The 17964-nt window shown below is 32.2% G+C and overlaps 3 protein-coding genes across 4 annotated transcripts; 2 read left to right on the top strand and 1 right to left on the bottom strand.

Moving 5' to 3' along the window:
• The first annotated feature begins 1387 nt into the window (after nt 1-1387).
• Nucleotides 1388-4231, top strand: LOC142539704 (ferredoxin--NADP reductase, leaf isozyme 1, chloroplastic-like). Its single transcript, XM_075645338.1, has 8 exons — nt 1388-1602; nt 2154-2287; nt 2388-2466; nt 2561-2652; nt 2751-2828; nt 3020-3082; nt 3472-3706; nt 3934-4231. Exons 1-8 carry the CDS (start codon nt 1584-1586, stop codon nt 3999-4001), a joined length of 768 nt encoding a protein of 255 aa, XP_075501453.1. The 5' UTR covers nt 1388-1583; the 3' UTR covers nt 4002-4231.
• A 5170-nt stretch (nt 4232-9401) lies between these two features.
• Nucleotides 9402-12977, bottom strand: LOC142539699 (uncharacterized). Of its 2 annotated transcripts, none has more exons than XM_075645330.1 (2): nt 12780-12977; nt 9402-11130 (listed from the first exon to the last, which is right to left on the bottom strand). In XM_075645330.1, exon 2 carries the CDS (start codon nt 11066-11068, stop codon nt 9485-9487), a length of 1584 nt encoding a protein of 527 aa, XP_075501445.1. In that variant the 5' UTR covers nt 11069-11130; nt 12780-12977; the 3' UTR covers nt 9402-9484. The 2 variants fall into 2 exon arrangements, with proteins under 2 accessions (XP_075501445.1, XP_075501446.1); XM_075645331.1 differs by lacking the exon at nt 12780-12977 and adding an exon at nt 12706-12741.
• Nucleotides 12978-14018: 1041 nt separating this feature from the next.
• LOC142539702 (ferredoxin--NADP reductase, leaf-type isozyme, chloroplastic-like) lies at nt 14019-17249 on the top strand. The gene is made up of 9 exons (XM_075645335.1): nt 14019-14287; nt 14387-14621; nt 15173-15306; nt 15407-15485; nt 15580-15671; nt 15770-15847; nt 16039-16101; nt 16490-16724; nt 16952-17249. Exons 1-9 carry the CDS (start codon nt 14180-14182, stop codon nt 17017-17019), a joined length of 1092 nt encoding a protein of 363 aa, XP_075501450.1. The 5' UTR covers nt 14019-14179; the 3' UTR covers nt 17020-17249.
• Nucleotides 17250-17964: the final 715 nt, after the last annotated feature.

Raw genomic sequence — 17964 nt, 5'->3', positions numbered from 1 at the left:
TAAGTGGGGCGTCGAAAGGGTTTTCGGCGTATCCATTTTTACGCTCAAGTTAATACAAAATTCACCAAATAAAGAAAAAAATTATTGAATGCAGTAGATTACAATGTTTATCAAATGAGCAAACTTAGGTATTTACGGGGAAGAATACGACCTCGATTATAGTGCATGTACATTGTTTCTGATTAGACATATGCTCATTCCCTATCTTGTGAAGATTGTCCATGTCCTGTCATCTGTCAGTAGGCATGACGACTCATACTGTTCTGGTCTTGTCACGGATACTGATTGTCATGGTAATGATATATGGTGATCCATTCTATCCCAGTGACCTGAACCCTGGTCGAGCAAAAGGACTTTGTCTAGGGGAGAGGACCTTGGCCGGGTTGAGGAACTTGGTCGGACAGAAGAACCTTGATCGGGTTGAAGGACCCTGGTCGAGCTGGAGCAACCTGTCCAGAGGAGGATCCTGGTCATATTTTACACATGCTCAACTCCTAAGAACAAATTAAATTTGACTCGTTTAAGTTTTTTTCCGTCCGAATCCAAGAATGATCCGAGCACTTTTCACGATATCAGCTAGTTTCTTCTCTTCCCCACATATTATATGGCGCCAACAACAATAATTATGGGAAAAAACTGATCTGCAATCGAGGTTAATAGATTTGTAACCTTGGATGAATGGGGTTTGGATTTTTCGAACCAAACATGGGATGGAACCGAACAACCCTGTCAAACCAAAATTTTCTTTTAAAAAAAGTTCAACAAAATTATTCTCCAAAATTTCTCGAAAAAAACCAACGACTTGACAAATGGCCAGCCACGAGAGATTAAGAAAAAAAATTTAAATAGATTTTCGGGCTTTGGGAAAAAAATAAAAAATGAAGCTATCAACATTAATTCTATTTCAAAGAATGTAAGATAAAACGATTATTTGATTTAGGGAGTCAAAAGCCAAAATGCAACAAAAACTTTCGTGTCACACTCGAACTGAGAATTTTGCTTGGCAGAAATATTGGCAGTCATACATTATAGATTGTTTTCTTATCCTCACTATTGCCACTGCGTTCACTTCCACTCAATACACAATCCAATTCACAGCTCCTCGCCATTTTTCTTGTTGTACTTTTCAAGATCAATTTCTCTACTCATTGGATTTCTACCATGGCTGCTGCGGTAAGCTCTGCAGTGTCCTTGCCATCCTCGAAGTCCGTTTCTTTTCCTCCCGCGACCTCCATCATTATTTCTTCAGAAAGAATTCATTTCAGAAAGGTATGGTGATGATCCTTGTTATCTTTGAGTTTATCCGATGTTTAATATGACAAGAAGTATTGGATTTTTGAGAAAAAAAATCGGGTTATTTTTATGCAGGTTCCTTTTACCACAGGAATGTTCCTACTGGTGCAAAAATAGTGCCCATCAGAGCTCAGGTCACCACAGAGGCTCCTGCGAAAGCAGAGAAAATCTCCAAGAAGCAGGAAGAAGGAGTGATTGTAAACAAGTTTAAACCTAAAGAACCATATATTGGCCGGTGCCTTTTCAACACCAAGATCACGGGAGATGACGCCCCCGGAGAAACGTGGCACATGGTTTTCAGTACTGAGGGTATTTCTCCCCTATATGGAATTATTCATTATGTGATGATTAATAGGATCAAGTTGAGCCCATGAACTTGGAGTATAGGGTGGCTTTCGTATGCTTGACCAGGACTTGTATGCATCATGTTGTGGAGTGATAATTGCTCTAGCTATCTGGTGCTTTTAGATAAGCACCACAGCAATTTCAACATAGTGTTTGGAGAGTTGTAAGGTACAAAAAATTTGAGTTTTGTCATAATGACAATTGTATTAGATTCAAGATCATTTATTTGCATCTTCGATGTTGCAATTTTTAGCAATTGACCGCATTATTGCTAGAAAATGTTGAAGAGTATCAATATTGTTGTTCGCTTGCATGACTAGTTGTATGACATGACGATTAAATGTAATGTTTGCGTTGCTATACTGCTTAAAATATTTGAGTTACAATGTTACCATCTGAACAATATTTGGTACCTCGGCAAACATTCGGTTCAACGTTTGTGTGAGCTGGTGCCTCTTTGATCCAATTGGGATTGTTGGGTCTGATCTAACAAAGAAGTTTGTCTTTTTGAGCAGGGGAGGTCCCCTATAGTGAGGGCCAATCCATTGGCGTGATTCCGGAAGGCGTGGACAAGAATGGGAAGCCTCACAAGTTAAGATTGTATTCAATAGCAAGTAGCGCCCTTGGTGACTTTGGAGATTCCAAGACTGTAGGTTTTCCTCTAAATGAATTATGAGACCATTATGATTTAGATCTTTGGAAATACTTTCATTATAGTGATATCGTTGTTTCAATTCAATGGTATACAGGTCTCTTTGTGTGTTAAAAGACTTGTTTATACCAATGAACAGGGGGAAGTAGTTAAAGGAGTTTGCTCAAACTTCTTGTGTAAGGCTTTGATTAAGAAAGAATTTTGTCAATGGTTTTGAATTTTTAAGTTTCAGATCATTTGATGCATGAAATCAAAATCTTCTTGACTTAGGTGACTTGAAACCTGGATCTGAAGTGAAGATAACAGGACCTGTTGGTAAAGAGATGCTCATGCCTAAAGATCCTAATGCTAACTTAATCATGGTATATTGCACGTTACTGCTCTTTGTATACCAGGTTCTTCTTTTCATGTCAACTTTTTGCTGAAAATTGTTGAACTTGGACATTAATTTCTTTGGTAGCTTGGAACTGGAACTGGGATTGCTCCTTTTCGTGCATTCTTGTGGAAAATGTTCTTTGAGAAGCACGAAGATTACAAGGTACACAATATTCTGAGTCCTGAAGATTCATCTTTCTTGATACATTCTTGTTACATTTTAAAACCTCGAATATCATCAGACTTGAAACAAAAAAATAAAAAAAGAACATCAAAACAAACAATCTCTGATCACAAGCATCGCAAAGCTGATCTTTCACAATGTTGACAGTCACCTGTCTTCTATTATTGCAGTTCAATGGTTTGGCGTGGTTGTTTTTGGGTGTCCCCACGAGCAGCTCATTGCTCTACAAAGAGGTAATTTATAAAATTTGTACTCACATCTATACTAACTTATACCAATGAACTTTCTACGTTGGATCTGTACCAAAATACATCTTTTGACTACAAATAATGCATGTCAGTAGTAGAGCCAGGGTGGTCATCTGGACATGGCCTTAGTTGTTAATGATCGAAGTTTAGATTTCAAGTCGAAATTATTGATTCTAAAATGGAAAACGAAGTTCAAAATTTTATGTCTGGTATTCTCTCGTGTTTCCGAGTAGACCAAGAAAAAAGGTTCCCTATCAACGATCTAAAGTGGCAACCAACTATTTGATAGAGAACAAGTCAGTCGAATACGTATCCCAGATTGTGTTATAAACTTCTTGTTACTCCTAAAGACCAAGCATTTTGCTGGTGCGCAGGAATTCGAGAAAATGCAGGAGAAATTCTCAGATAACTTCCGGTTGGATTTTGCTGTTAGCAGAGAACAAGCGAATGCGCAGGGGGAGAAAATGTACATCCAAACTCGCATGGCTGAATACGCAGAAGAACTATGGGAACTACTTAAGAAAGACAACACCTATGTCTACATGTGTGGACTCAAGGGCATGGAAAAGGGAATTGATGATATCATGGTTTCTTTAGCTGCTAAAGACGGTAATTTTACAGAAAATCTTTGTGGCGCGTTTTGCTCAGATCCTGTCACTGTAAGGGACAGGACCTGAATTTTGTTTAAGGACAGGGAGGCCTGTGTCAACATTTCTGAAAAAATTATTCATGTCGTTCTTGGTTGAGGGGTTCACCTAAGAACCTCGAATCCGTCCCTGCCCGTGTTCCATGCATAGTATCCCTGTTTAATCTAATATATTTGATCTTATGTCCAGGTATCGACTGGATCGATTATAAAAAGCAGTTGAAGAAAGGAGAGCAGTGGAATGTGGAAGTTTACTGATTCTTGGTTTTCTTGTGCAGATATGAGCAATTCTCGTGTCTCTGGCTTAATTTTGTCTGAAGTGTGTAAATAGGAAAATTGTTTTGTAACAAATTTCAATCATTTTATAGAGATTCAAGAGCTTTCTTTGCCAAAATATATTCATTACTTACGGGATTGTACTCATAAATTTTATTTTCTAAATATCCTTTTAATATTATCATATTTAATTTTTCAAAAAAATAATTAAATGTAAGAATGTGTTTTTTTCTCATACTACTGTCTCATCAAAGATTTTCTTGTTTAAAACTATATTCTATAATTTATGCAAGTGTTGGGTTGAATGGGTTTCAATATTGTATCAAGACTTAATATGAACAAAGACTAGTAGTTTTTACAATGTGTTTTAAGTGTGGAATAGACGAACGCTTGATCGATGATAATAGATTTCAATTATCTTAATTAACATTTTATCGACTTGCCCATTATAGTTTACCTAGCTAGCGTGATTTGCAGATTATTACGTGAAATTCGGAGTTTATCCGGTGTGCACTGAAAGATAGTGACTGCGAGTTCTCACGATATTAAAAAAAGATGTGTGTTGATAATAATAATTTGTAAATTGTTTATCGATTTAATAAATAAAATATATTCTTTTCATTTTGTTTTATATATTACACAAAGTTTCAAATCAATTTTATGTTTTGAAAAAATTATGTTCACTCGTATCAATGATATTGTAAAGTGTAAACGATATGGTATGATGAATTGATGATATATCTATATACCTATAAAAGTGTGAATAGTATAAAAGTTTTCTCGTTATGAACGGACATTATTACCCTTCACATGTTTACTTATTTTCATTATTAGGTAACATATGTAGTAATTTCACATTTATTCCATTAATTAATAATTAATACTAATTAACCATATTTTATGATTATTATTTTGTGTTTTTGACTTTATTCTCTATGTTCTTAAATGTTTGAGCTAATTTTAAATAAACATACTATTAAATTTACTTAATATTAATATCAATTATTTTTTTCAAATTTTAATAATTTTCGTTCTAAATTTAATATTGATAAATGAAGAAACAAAAAAATTAAAATAATCAGTATTATTTTTAAACTAAATAAAATGAGTTGAATTGAAAATAAAATTATATTTAATCAAAATTTTAAATTTATTTTGTCAAACTATTAATTTTTAAATGCATTAACAAATATAATATTTTATAAACCTAAATTGTGAATATAAATAATATTAATAAAAAAAGTTAATAAATTTGAATCAGAAGTACATATAAAAGTGAGGACGAAGAATCGTTCATCCACATACATTGGATGATATGATACTAGAAAAATATTGTTGTACAGTTGATAAAATGAGAAAGAAATATGTAGAAAATCAATCAATTTTTTCATTAGTTTTTTTATTGTTTTTAATTAACAAAAAAAGAGGAAAAATTTGAAAAAGTTAAGCACAATATAAATCTAATGTATTGATAGCCTTTAATAATAATCAATTGAATTGGAAAATATTATTATACTTAAGTAATTATATTTTATTCTAATTCAAATTTAGTAACTTTTTAATGTCCAATATATATAGAATTCATCAGTAGAGTACATGATTTTATTTTTCAAACGATAATAAGAAAAAAAAGAACCTTAAAATAGAAATATATAATGAAAACGATAATAAGAAAAAAAATAACCTATAAAAGTGTGGATAAATGAATCGTTCATCCACATACATCAGATGATGTGATGCTAGAAAAATATTGTTTTACAATTGCTAAAATGAGAAAGAAATATGTAGAAAATCAATCAATTTTTTCATAAGTTTTTTCCCACTAATTTTGATAATAAATAAAATAAATTGAATGATTAATTTTTTTAATTACTCTCATAGATTCTATTTTATTTAAGTCTCCTCATATTTATATATTATCAAATAGTACTCAATCATAACAATAATGTCATGACATTTTATTTGTATTTGTAGTGTTATTTACATACAAGTATATAATGACAATTATATTGACAAAAAGGTAAGCACACATTAAATAAAAAAAATCAACAAACACTTAATTTGAAAAAAAAAATAAAAATTTGAGCTTATTCACAAATCTATATACCTATAAAATTGTGGATAGTAGAAAAGTTTTCTCATTGTGAACGGACATTATTACCCTTCACATGTTTACTTATTTTCATTATTAGGTAACACATGTGGTAATTTCACATTTATTCCATTAATTAATAATTAATACTAATTAACCATATTTTATGATTATTATTTTGTGTTTTTGACTTTATTCTCCGTGTTCTTAAATGTTTGAGCTAATTTTAAATAAACATACTATTAAATTTACTTAATACTAATATCAATTATTTTTTTCAAATTTTAATAATTTTCGTTCTAAATTTAATATTGATAAATGAAGAAACAAAAAAATTAAAATAATCAGTATTATTTTTAAACTAAATAAAATGAATTGAATTGAAAATAAAATTATATTTAATCAAAATTTTAAATTTATTTTGTCAAACTATTAATTTTTAAATGCATGAACAAATATAATATTTTATAAACCTAAATTGTGAATATAAATAATATTAATAAAAAAGTTAATAAATTTGAATCAGAAGTACATATAAAAGTGAGGACGAAGAATCGTTCATCTACATACATTGGATGATATGATACTAGAAAAATATTGTTGTACATTTGATAAAATGAGAAAGAAATATGTAGAAAATCAATCAATTTTTTCATTAGTTTTTTTATTGTTTTTAATTAACAAAAAAAGAGGAAAAATTTGAAAAAGTTAAGCACAATATAAATCTAATGTATTGATAGCCTTTTAATAATAATCAATTGAATTGGAAAATATTATTATACTTAAGTAATTATATTTTATTATAATTCAAATTTAGTAACTTTTTAATGTCCAATATATATAGAATTCATCAGTAGAGTACACGATTTTATTTTTCAAACGATAATAAGAAAAAAAATAACCTTAAAATAGAAATATATAATGAAAACGATAATAAGAAAAAAAAGAACCTATAAAAGTGTGGACAAATGAATCGTTCATCCACATACATCGGATGATGTGATACTAGAAAAATATTGTTTTACAATTGCTAAAATGAGAAAGAAATATGTAGAAAATCAATCAATTTTTTCATAAGTTTTTTCCCACTAATTTTGATAATAAATAAAATAAATTGAATGATTAATTGTTTTAATTACTCTCATAGATTCTATTTTATTTAAGTCTCCTCATATTTATATATTATCAAATAGTACTCAATTATAACAATAATGTCATGACATTTTATTTGTATTTGTAGTGTTATTTACATACAAGTATATAATGACAATTATATTGACAAAAAGGTAAGCACACATTAAATAAAAAAAATCAACAAACACTTAATTTGAAAAAAAAAATAAAAATTTGAGCTTATTCACAAATCTATATATACCTATAAAAGTGTGGATAGTAGAAAAGTTTTCTCATTGTGAACGGACATTATTACCCTTCACATGTTTACTTATTTTCATTATTAGGTAACATATGTGGTAATTTCACATTTATTCCATTAATTAATAATTAATACTAATTAACCATATTTTATGATTATTATTTTGTGTTTTTGACTTTATTCTCCGTGTTCTTAAATGTTTGAGCTAATTTTAAATAAACATACTATTAAATTTACTTAATACTAATATCAATTATTTTTTTCAAATTTTAATAATTTTCGTTCTAAATTTAATATTGATAAATGAAGAAACAAAAAAAATTAAAATAATCAGTATTATTTTTAAACTAAATAAAATGAATTGAATTGAAAATAAAATTATATTTAATCAAAATTTTAAATTTATTTTGTCAAACTATTAATTTTTAAATGCATGAACAAATATAATATTTTATAAACCTAAATTGTGAATATAAATAATATTAATAAAAAAAGTTAATAAATTTGAATCAGAAGTACATATAAAAGTGAGGACGAAGAATCGTTCATCCACATACATTGGATGATATGATACTAGAAAAATATTGTTGTACAGTTGATAAAATAAGAAAGAAATATGTAGAAAATCAATCAATTTTTTCATTAGTTTTTTTATTGTTTTTAATTAACAAAAAAGAGGAAAAATTTGAAAAAGTTAAGCACAATATAAATCTAATGTATTGATAGCCTTTTAATAATAATCAATTGAATTGGAAAATATTATTATACTTAAGTAATTATATTTTATTATAATTCAAATTTAGTAACTTTTTAATGTCCAATATATATAGAATTCATCAGTAGAGTACACGATTTTATTTTTCAAACGATAATAAGAAAAAAAAGAACCTTAAAATAGAAATATATAATGAAAACGATAATTAAAAAAAAAGAACCTATAAAAGTGTGGACAAATGAATCGTTCATCCACATACATCGGATGATGTGATGCTAGAAAAATATTGTTGTACAATTGCTAAAATGAGAAAGAAATATGTAGAAAATCAATCAATTTTTTCATAAGTTTTTTCCCACTAATTTTGATAATAAATAAAATAAATTGAATGATTAATTGTTTTAATTACTCTCATAGATTCTATTTTATTTAAGTCTCCTCATATTTATATATTATCAAATAGTACTCAATCATAACAATAATGTCATGACATTTTATTTGTATTTGTAGTGTTATTTACATACAAGTATATAATGACAATTATATTGACAAAAAAGTAAGCACACATTAAATTAAAAAAATTAACAAACACTTAATTTGAAAAAAAAAATAAAAATTTGAGCTTATTCACAAATCTATATATACCTATAAAAGTGTGGATAGTAGAAAAGTTTTTTCATTGTGAATAGACATTATTACCCTTCACATGGATCAGTTTTCACCCCACCCCACCCCACCCCACCCAATTTATTCTTAAGATTAAAAATTTATTCTTCTACTTTATCCTAGACTCTAAAGAGTTGACCAATCGAACCATTTAGAAATTTACCCAAAATTATCTCATATTTTCATTTGTAAGCACTTTATTTTTTTATACAAATTACTGTCATAAAATTTCTCATTCAAATACTAATACAAAAATTACACAATCCGTTTTGAGAATACAAGATAAATAAGAAAAATTCAATTTATTTTATTCAAATATTAGTTGGAGCTTTTTTTTTATTAATATAATAATATAATTTGAGTACACGAAGATAAAAGAAAATTTCAATTTATTTTATGTCAAATATTAATTTGAGTTTTTTTTTAAAATTAATATAATAATATGATTTGAAGATACAATGGTAAACAAATAAAAGTCAATGTATGTTAATTGTCATATATTAAATAGAGCATGTAAAATTTCTAGAAAAGCCATGAAAGAAAACAACTTTGTGATTTAGATAAAGATATACATGAGAATTCACACTTCAAAATGGTATATATGTATTAATCTGAGATCAATCATGGTTGATCAGCAGCTCATCAAGGAGCCTAAATGCAGGTAATAGCTTTCTCTCTCGGAAAATCAAATCAATTAGCACACTCCATGTATCAGGATCTGGCTCAAACCCCATTTCCACCAATCCAGACAATTGTATCGCAGCATCGTTTACTTTTCCAGCCTTACAAAGATGAACTATTAACTCATTCGACGTACAAAAGTGTGGCAGAAATCCTCTGCGCAACATCAGATCCAACAACCTCACCGCCTTCTCCGATTCACCTTCCTTGCACAAGCAATTTAGAACAATTCGATAGCTAGCCTTATTTAGATAAATACCGACAACAGGTAATCTCATAAGCATGGTGATAGCCTCATTCGATCTGCTTTCTTCACATAGTCCCCGGAGAATTACATTCATTGTAACCACATCTGGCCGGCATTCGTTTCTTTTCATCTCTTCAAGCAGCTCAATAGCTTCATCAGTTCTCCTGGCCCTGCAAAAGTAGTTAATTAAGGTAGTATAAACAACAATATCAGGTTTCAGACCAGCACCTTTCATCTCAACTAGAGTTTCTTTGGCCTCCTCAAGTCTTCCCTCCTGACAAAACCCATTCATCAAACTTGAATAATTGAACAAATTGGGGCTGCATCCATTTTTCTTCATGAATTTCATTATTTTCGAGGCTCCATCAGTTTTCCCACTACGACAAAACCCATTAATTAAGAGATTGTATGTCAAGGCATCGGGTAGTATCTGATGTTTGGAGACCATTTCCTCAAACAGACCAATCGCTTCTTCTAGCCTGCCACTTGCACAAAGACCGTTTATCATAGTTGAATAGGTGATCAAGTTCGGACAAGACAATTTAGACTTCTCCATCTCTTTTGCTACCTCAAAAGCATGTCCTAAATCTCCTTTCTTGCAATGATGTTTGACCAAAATGTTGAAAATACACGTATTGGGCTCCAAGTCAAAGTCTTTTCGAGTAGTCAAAAGGAAAGCCCGTGCCATTTCAATTTGATCTGCATCGACCAGAAGATTAAGACACGTGCTAATGGCTTTGAGAGACGGCTTTGCACGTACAATCGGCAGAATCCTGTGAAACATTTCAAGAACTCTTTCATGCATAGATGATTTGGAGAAATGCATCATGAGATTGAGGAATATGCCTTCATGAAATTTGCAGGTGTCATAGGTCATCTGATGAAGAACGGCATCGAGGAGCTCATATTTCTTGCATCTAGCAAGCTTGTGGAGAATGATAGCATAGGTGTTGTGGTTATGATTAAAGCCCTTCTGATTTGTAACTTCGTTAAAAAATTGTAGAGCTAGTTGTGGATCTTTTTCATGCTTTATCAAGTTGATAACAGATTCATGACAATGATGCTTTCTTTTCTGAGGTAACTCTCGGGCCACAGGGGTAGTTTCAGATGGCACATTTGCTCCCTGTGATATGTTCTCAAGGTGTTGGAGAGGAGAGCGGAACTTAACTAAAGATGGGAATGTTTCAACACCCGTGTAGACGCGACGAACTTTTCGGGCCACTACATCCATAGCATCCACATAACACACTGAATCTCTCCTATTAAAGTACATCACCAGAAGGAATTGCTATCTGCTAGCTAGCAAAGCCATTTGCTGGCATGCGTACGTATCGTCTGTATAAACGAAACCAAATGACAATAAATCACCGTAAGTTAGAAAAAAACTGAAGTTTTTTTTTTTGGCTGAAACAGGCTCTCTGAAGTTTTTTTTTTTTGGCCGAAACAGGCTCTCACTTAAATATTTCAATTCAGAACTAGTAATAGTATCCCTTGGTTAACAGGAATACCCATGAACTAAAGCAAGCAAAATTCATATAATATTGATTACTCACATATCAAATCAAAATAACAAGGCATGGCGCCTGATTTCAGAAGTTAATTTTCTCATAAACAAGATAGCCATTCTTCCAGCTCAGTAAAGTGGGAAAAAATATCATAACATTCAAAATTCTTCTATGCATTCTTCGGCGACAGCCATTCTATGAGTTGTCTATGAGCAACTATCATTACATTAAAAAGTACAAGGCATGTCATCCTCTAGTCATTTGATATTTCTCAAAACTAAAACTTATAGTTGTGATCTCCAACCATCTCATTTTTATTTAATGCAGCAGTATTTAGTCCAATTCTTATTATTGGTGATGACAACTCATTGTTACGTCGACAATAGGTAAGGTAATTAGATGCCTGGGAGGTGAACACAGATAAGAAACATGAACACTGTAAATGATGGGCACAATGTGCGTTCAGTAGTTATTGAACAACAATTTTCATTTAAAAAATGAAATTTATTTTATCGAAAATGAACAATCAAGTAAGAAATTGTACAACATCAACTTTGACGTGAAGCTCCTCCTATTCAACATATATCAATATTTGTAAGTCTTGTAAAATTATTGCAAAAAAATCATACAAAAATGAAAAAAATTCATTCAAGCAATTTGTCAAATATCTCAAGTGCATTATATTTTTGGACGTCATCATTGCACTGATTTTCATATACAAACCTCCCAAATATACACAATTTTCACATACAAACGTCCCCACGTACGTACTGCAAACAAAACTGAACTTCATAACAAATATTAAAATAGTGAAGCACAGCAAATTAGTAACAATTAGCGAAGTTTCGGAAACGTGCCTTCAATTTGCAGGAAATGGTTGAATCTTACACATGCTTGCCTATATTTTGTGTCAAATATGTAAAACTATTCACACACAAATTAGACGTTTCCGGTAAAATATTCCTACGAAAATGTTACATCTGTGCCACTTAACTCGATATGTCACGAGATAGCAATACGAGCAAACCCATTATTCTAGCATTTCAATTAAGGGTCACTGGAAAAAAAAATTAAAAAAATTAAGCTCAATCTCAAAGCTATCAAACTTTCAACGTTTTACCAATAAATTTTCGTAAACTTGTATCAAATCCTACCTTCCATTTCCACCTCTCTGTTAATCGATTTTGCAGTGTCTTTTGCGATAGAAATTCCCCCAAAAAATTCTGTTCAATAGATTATTCAATTGATATCTCAGTTTTCAACTGAGACATTCCTTGATCTTTTGACGAAATTTGAGAACGATTCATTCATTATATACACAGATTCTTTCAAAAAAATAATCTTTGATGCAGCTCTAACACAAACATCCAAGGGTTTACCAAAAAAAAAAACAGTAAGCCATTACCTTGGGTAGGTTAGTGATGAAGCAGCTCTAACACAAACATAAAGGGTTTACCAAAAAAAACAGTAAGCCATTACCTTGGGTAGGTTAGTGATGAAGCTCGGGTAGATTGAGCGAGCTTCTTTGGACAATCTACCAAACATAGCAGAGTATTTTCGCAGTAAAGATTTTGATACGATGAGATCAGTATATCCTGGGACCTCGGGTGGTCTGACCTGGTTCTCTGATGATCCGTCTTGGTTTTTCTGGGTGATCTGTCTTGGTCTCTCGGCTGGTATGGCTTCAGACAATTGACTAACACTCAACGAGATAATGTAAGTGGGGCGTCGAAAGGGTTTTCGGCGTATCCATTTTTACGCTCAAGTTAATACAAAATTCACCAAATAAAGAAAAAATTATTGAATGCAGTAGATTACAATGTTTATCAAATGAGCAAACTTAGGTATTTACGGGGAAGAATACGACCTCGATTATAGTGCATGTACATTGTTTCTGATTAGACATATGCTCATTCCCTATCTTGTGAAGATTGTCCATGTCCTGTCATCTGTCAGTAGGCATGACGACTCATACTGTTCTGGTCTTGTCACGGATACTGATTGTCATGGTAATGATATATGGTGATCCATTCTATCCCAGTGACCTGAACCCTGGTCGAGCAAAAGGACTTTGTCTAGGGGAGAGGACCTTGGCCGGGTTGAGGAACTTGGTCGGACAGAAGAACCTTGATCGGGTTGAAGGACCCTGGTCGAGCTGGAGCAACCTGTCCAGAGGAGGATCCTGGTCATATTTTACACATGCTCAACTCCTAAGAACAAATTAAAATTTGACTCGTTTAAGTTTTTTTCCGTCCGAATCCAAGAATGATCCGAGCACTTTTCACGATATCAGCTAGTTTCTTCTCTTCCCCACATATTATATGGCGCCAACAACAATAATTATGGGAAAAAACTGATCTGCAATCGAGGTTAATAGATTTGTAACCTTGGATGAATGGGGTTTGGATTTTTTCGAACCAAACATGGGATGGAACCGAACAACCCTGTCAAACCAAAATTTTCTTTTAAAAAAAGTTCAACAAAATTATTCTCCAAAATTTCTCGAAAAAACCAACGACTTGACAAATGGCCAGCCACGAGAGATTAAGAAAAAAAAATTTAAATAGATTTTCGGGCTTTGGGAAAAAAATAAAAAATGAAGCTATCAACATTAATTCTATTTCAAAGAATGTAAGATAAAACGATTATTTGATTTAGGGAGTCAAAAGCCAAAATGCAACAAAAACTTTCGTGTCACACTCGAACTGAGAATTTTGCTTGGCAGAAATATTGGCAGTCATACATTATAGATTGTTTTCTTATCCTCACTATTGCCACTGCGTTCACTTCCACTCAATACACAATCCAATTCACAGCTCCTCGCCATTTTTCTTGTTGTACTTTTCAAGATCAATTTCTCTACTCATTGGATTTCTACCATGGCTGCTGCGGTAAGCTCTGCAGTGTCCTTGCCATCCTCGAAGTCCGTTTCTTTTCCTCCCGCGACCTCCATCATTATTTCTTCAGAAAGAATTCATTTCAGAAAGGTATGGTGATGATCCTTGTTATCTTTGAGTTTATCCGATGTTTAATATGACAAGAAGTATTGGATTTTTGAGAAAAAAAATTGGGTTATTTTTATGCAGGTTCCTTTTTACCACAGGAATGTTCCTACTGGTGCAAAAATAGTGCCCATCAGAGCTCAGGTCACCACAGAGGCTCCTGCGAAAGCAGAGAAAATCTCCAAGAAGCAGGAAGAAGGAGTGATTGTAAACAAGTTTAAACCTAAAGAACCATATATTGGCCGGTGCCTTTTCAACACCAAGATCACGGGAGATGACGCCCCCGGAGAAACGTGGCACATGGTTTTCAGTACTGAGGGTATTTCTCCCCTATATGGAATTATTCATTATGTGATGATTAATAGGATCAAGTTGAGCCCATGAACTTGGAGTATAGGGTGGCTTTCGTATGCTTGACCAGGACTTGTATGCATCATGTTGTGGAGTGATAATTGCTCTAGCTATCTGGTGCTTTTAGATAAGCACCACAGCAATTTCAACATAGTGTTTGGAGAGTTGTAAGGTACAAAAAATTTGAGTTTTGTCATAATGACAATTGTATTAGATTCAAGATCATTTATTTGCATCTTCGATGTTGCAATTTTTAGCAATTGACCGCATTATTGCTAGAAAATGTTGAAGAGTATCAATATTGTTGTTCGCTTGCATGACTAGTTGTATGACATGACGATTAAATGTAATGTTTGCGTTGCTATACTGCTTAAAATATTTGAGTTACAATGTTACCATCTGAACAATATTTGGTACCTCGGCAAACATTCGGTTCAACGTTTGTGTGAGCTGGTGCCTCTTTGATCCAATTGGGATTGTTGGGTCTGATCTAACAAAGAAGTTTGTCTTTTTGAGCAGGGGAGGTCCCCTATAGTGAGGGCCAATCCATTGGCGTGATTCCGGAAGGCGTGGACAAGAATGGGAAGCCTCACAAGTTAAGATTGTATTCAATAGCAAGTAGCGCCCTTGGTGACTTTGGAGATTCCAAGACTGTAGGTTTTCCTCTAAATGAATTATGAGACCATTATGATTTAGATCTTTGGAAATACTTTCATTATAGTGATATCGTTGTTTCAATTCAATGGTATACAGGTCTCTTTGTGTGTTAAAAGACTTGTTTATACCAATGAACAGGGGGAAGTAGTTAAAGGAGTTTGCTCAAACTTCTTGTGTAAGGCTTTGATTAAGAAAGAATTTTGTCAATGGTTTTGAATTTTTAAGTTTCAGATCATTTGATGCATGAAATCAAAATCTTCTTGACTTAGGTGACTTGAAACCTGGATCTGAAGTGAAGATAACAGGACCTGTTGGTAAAGAGATGCTCATGCCTAAAGATCCTAATGCTAACTTAATCATGGTATATTGCACGTTACTGCTCTTTGTATACCAGGTTCTTCTTTTCATGTCAACTTTTTGCTGAAAATTGTTGAACTTGGACATTAATTTCTTTGGTAGCTTGGAACTGGAACTGGGATTGCTCCTTTTCGTGCATTCTTGTGGAAAATGTTCTTTGAGAAGCACGAAGATTACAAGGTACACAATATTCTGAGTCCTGAAGATTCATCTTTCTTGATACATTCTTGTTACATTTTTAAAACCTCGAATATCATCAGACTTGAAACAAAAAATAAAAAAAGAACATCAAAACAAACAATCTCTGATCACAAGCATCGCAAAGCTGATCTTTCACAATGTTGACAGTCACCTGTCTTCTATTATTGCAGTTCAATGGTTTGGCGTGGTTGTTTTTGGGTGTCCCCACGAGCAGCTCATTGCTCTACAAAGAGGTAATTTATAAAATTTGTACTCACATCTATACTAACTTATACCAATGAACTTTCTACGTTGGATCTGTACCAAAATACATCTTTTGACTACAATAATGCATGTCAGTAGTAGAGCCAGGGTGGTCATCTGGACATGGCCTTAGTTGTTAATGATCGAAGTTTAGATTTCAAGTCGAAATTATTGATTCTAAAATGGAAAACGAAGTTCAAAATTTTATGTCTGGTATTCTCTCGTGTTTCCGAGTAGACCAAGAAAAAAGGTTCCCTATCAACGATCTAAAGTGGCAACCAACTATTTGATAGAGAACAAGTCAGTCGAATACGTATCCCAGATTGTGTTATAAACTTCTTGTTACTCCTAAAGACCAAGCATTTTGCTGGTGCGCAGGAATTCGAGAAAATGCAGGAGAAATTCTCAGATAACTTCCGGTTGGATTTTGCTGTTAGCAGAGAACAAGCGAATGCGCAGGGGGAGAAAATGTACATCCAAACTCGCATGGCTGAATACGCAGAAGAACTATGGGAACTACTTAAGAAAGACAACACCTATGTCTACATGTGTGGACTCAAGGGCATGGAAAAGGGAATTGATGATATCATGGTTTCTTTAGCTGCTAAAGACGGTAATTTTACAGAAAATCTTTGTGGCGCGTTTTGCTCAGATCCTGTCACTGTAAGGGACAGGACCTGAATTTTGTTTAAGGACAGGGAGGCCTGTGTCAACATTTCTGAAAAAATTATTCATGTCGTTCTTGGTTGAGGGGTTCACCTAAGAACCTCGAATCCGTCCCTGCCCGTGTTCCATGCATAGTATCCCTGTTTAATCTAATATATTTGATCTTATGTCCAGGTATCGACTGGATCGATTATAAAAAGCAGTTGAAGAAAGGAGAGCAGTGGAATGTGGAAGTTTACTGATTCTTGGTTTTCTTGTGCAGATATGAGCAATTCTCGTGTCTCTGGCTTAATTTTGTCTGAAGTGTGTAAATAGGAAAATTGTTTTGTAACAAATTTCAATCATTTTATAGAGATTCAAGAGCTTTCTTTGCCAAAATATATTCATTACTTACGGGATTGTACTCATAAATTTTATTTTCTAAATATCCTTTTAATATTATCATATTTAATTTTTCAAAAAAATAATTAAATGTAAGAATGTGTTTTTTTCTCATACTACTGTCTCATCAAAGATTTTCTTGTTTAAAACTATATTCTATAATTTATGCAAGTGTTGGGTTGAATGGGTTTCAATATTGTATCAAGACTTAATATGAACAAAGACTAGTAGTTTTTACAAGGTGTTTTAAGTGTGGAATAGACGAACGCTTGATCGATGATAATAGATTTCAATTATCTTAATTAACATTTTATCGACTTGCCCATTATAGTTTACCTAGCTAGCGTGATTTGCAGATTATTACGTGAAATTCGGAGTTTATCCGGTGTGCACTGAAAGATAGTGACTGCGAGTTCTCACGATATTAAAAAAAGATGTGTGTTGATAATAATAATTTGTAAATTGTTTATCGATTTAATAAATAAAATATATTCTTTCATTTTGTTTTATATATTACACAAAGTTTCAAATCAATTTTATGTTTTGAAAAAATTATGTTCACTCGTATCAATGATATTGTAAAGTGTAAACGATATGGTATGATGAATTGATGATATATCTATATACCTATAAAAGTGGGGATAGTATAAAAGTTTTCTCATTGTGAACGGACATTATTACCCTTCACATGTTTACTTATTTTCATTATTAGGTAACATACGTGGTAATTTCACATTTATTCCATTAATTAATAATTAATACTAATTAACCATATTTTATGATGATTATTTTGTGTTTTTTACTTT

Source organism: Primulina tabacum, chromosome 3 (genome assembly GCF_025594145.1).
Source record: "Primulina tabacum isolate GXHZ01 chromosome 3, ASM2559414v2, whole genome shotgun sequence".
In the NCBI taxonomy this organism is placed as follows: domain Eukaryota; kingdom Viridiplantae; phylum Streptophyta; class Magnoliopsida; order Lamiales; family Gesneriaceae; genus Primulina; species Primulina tabacum.
This window is presented reverse-complemented; position numbering and strand designations above follow the sequence as displayed.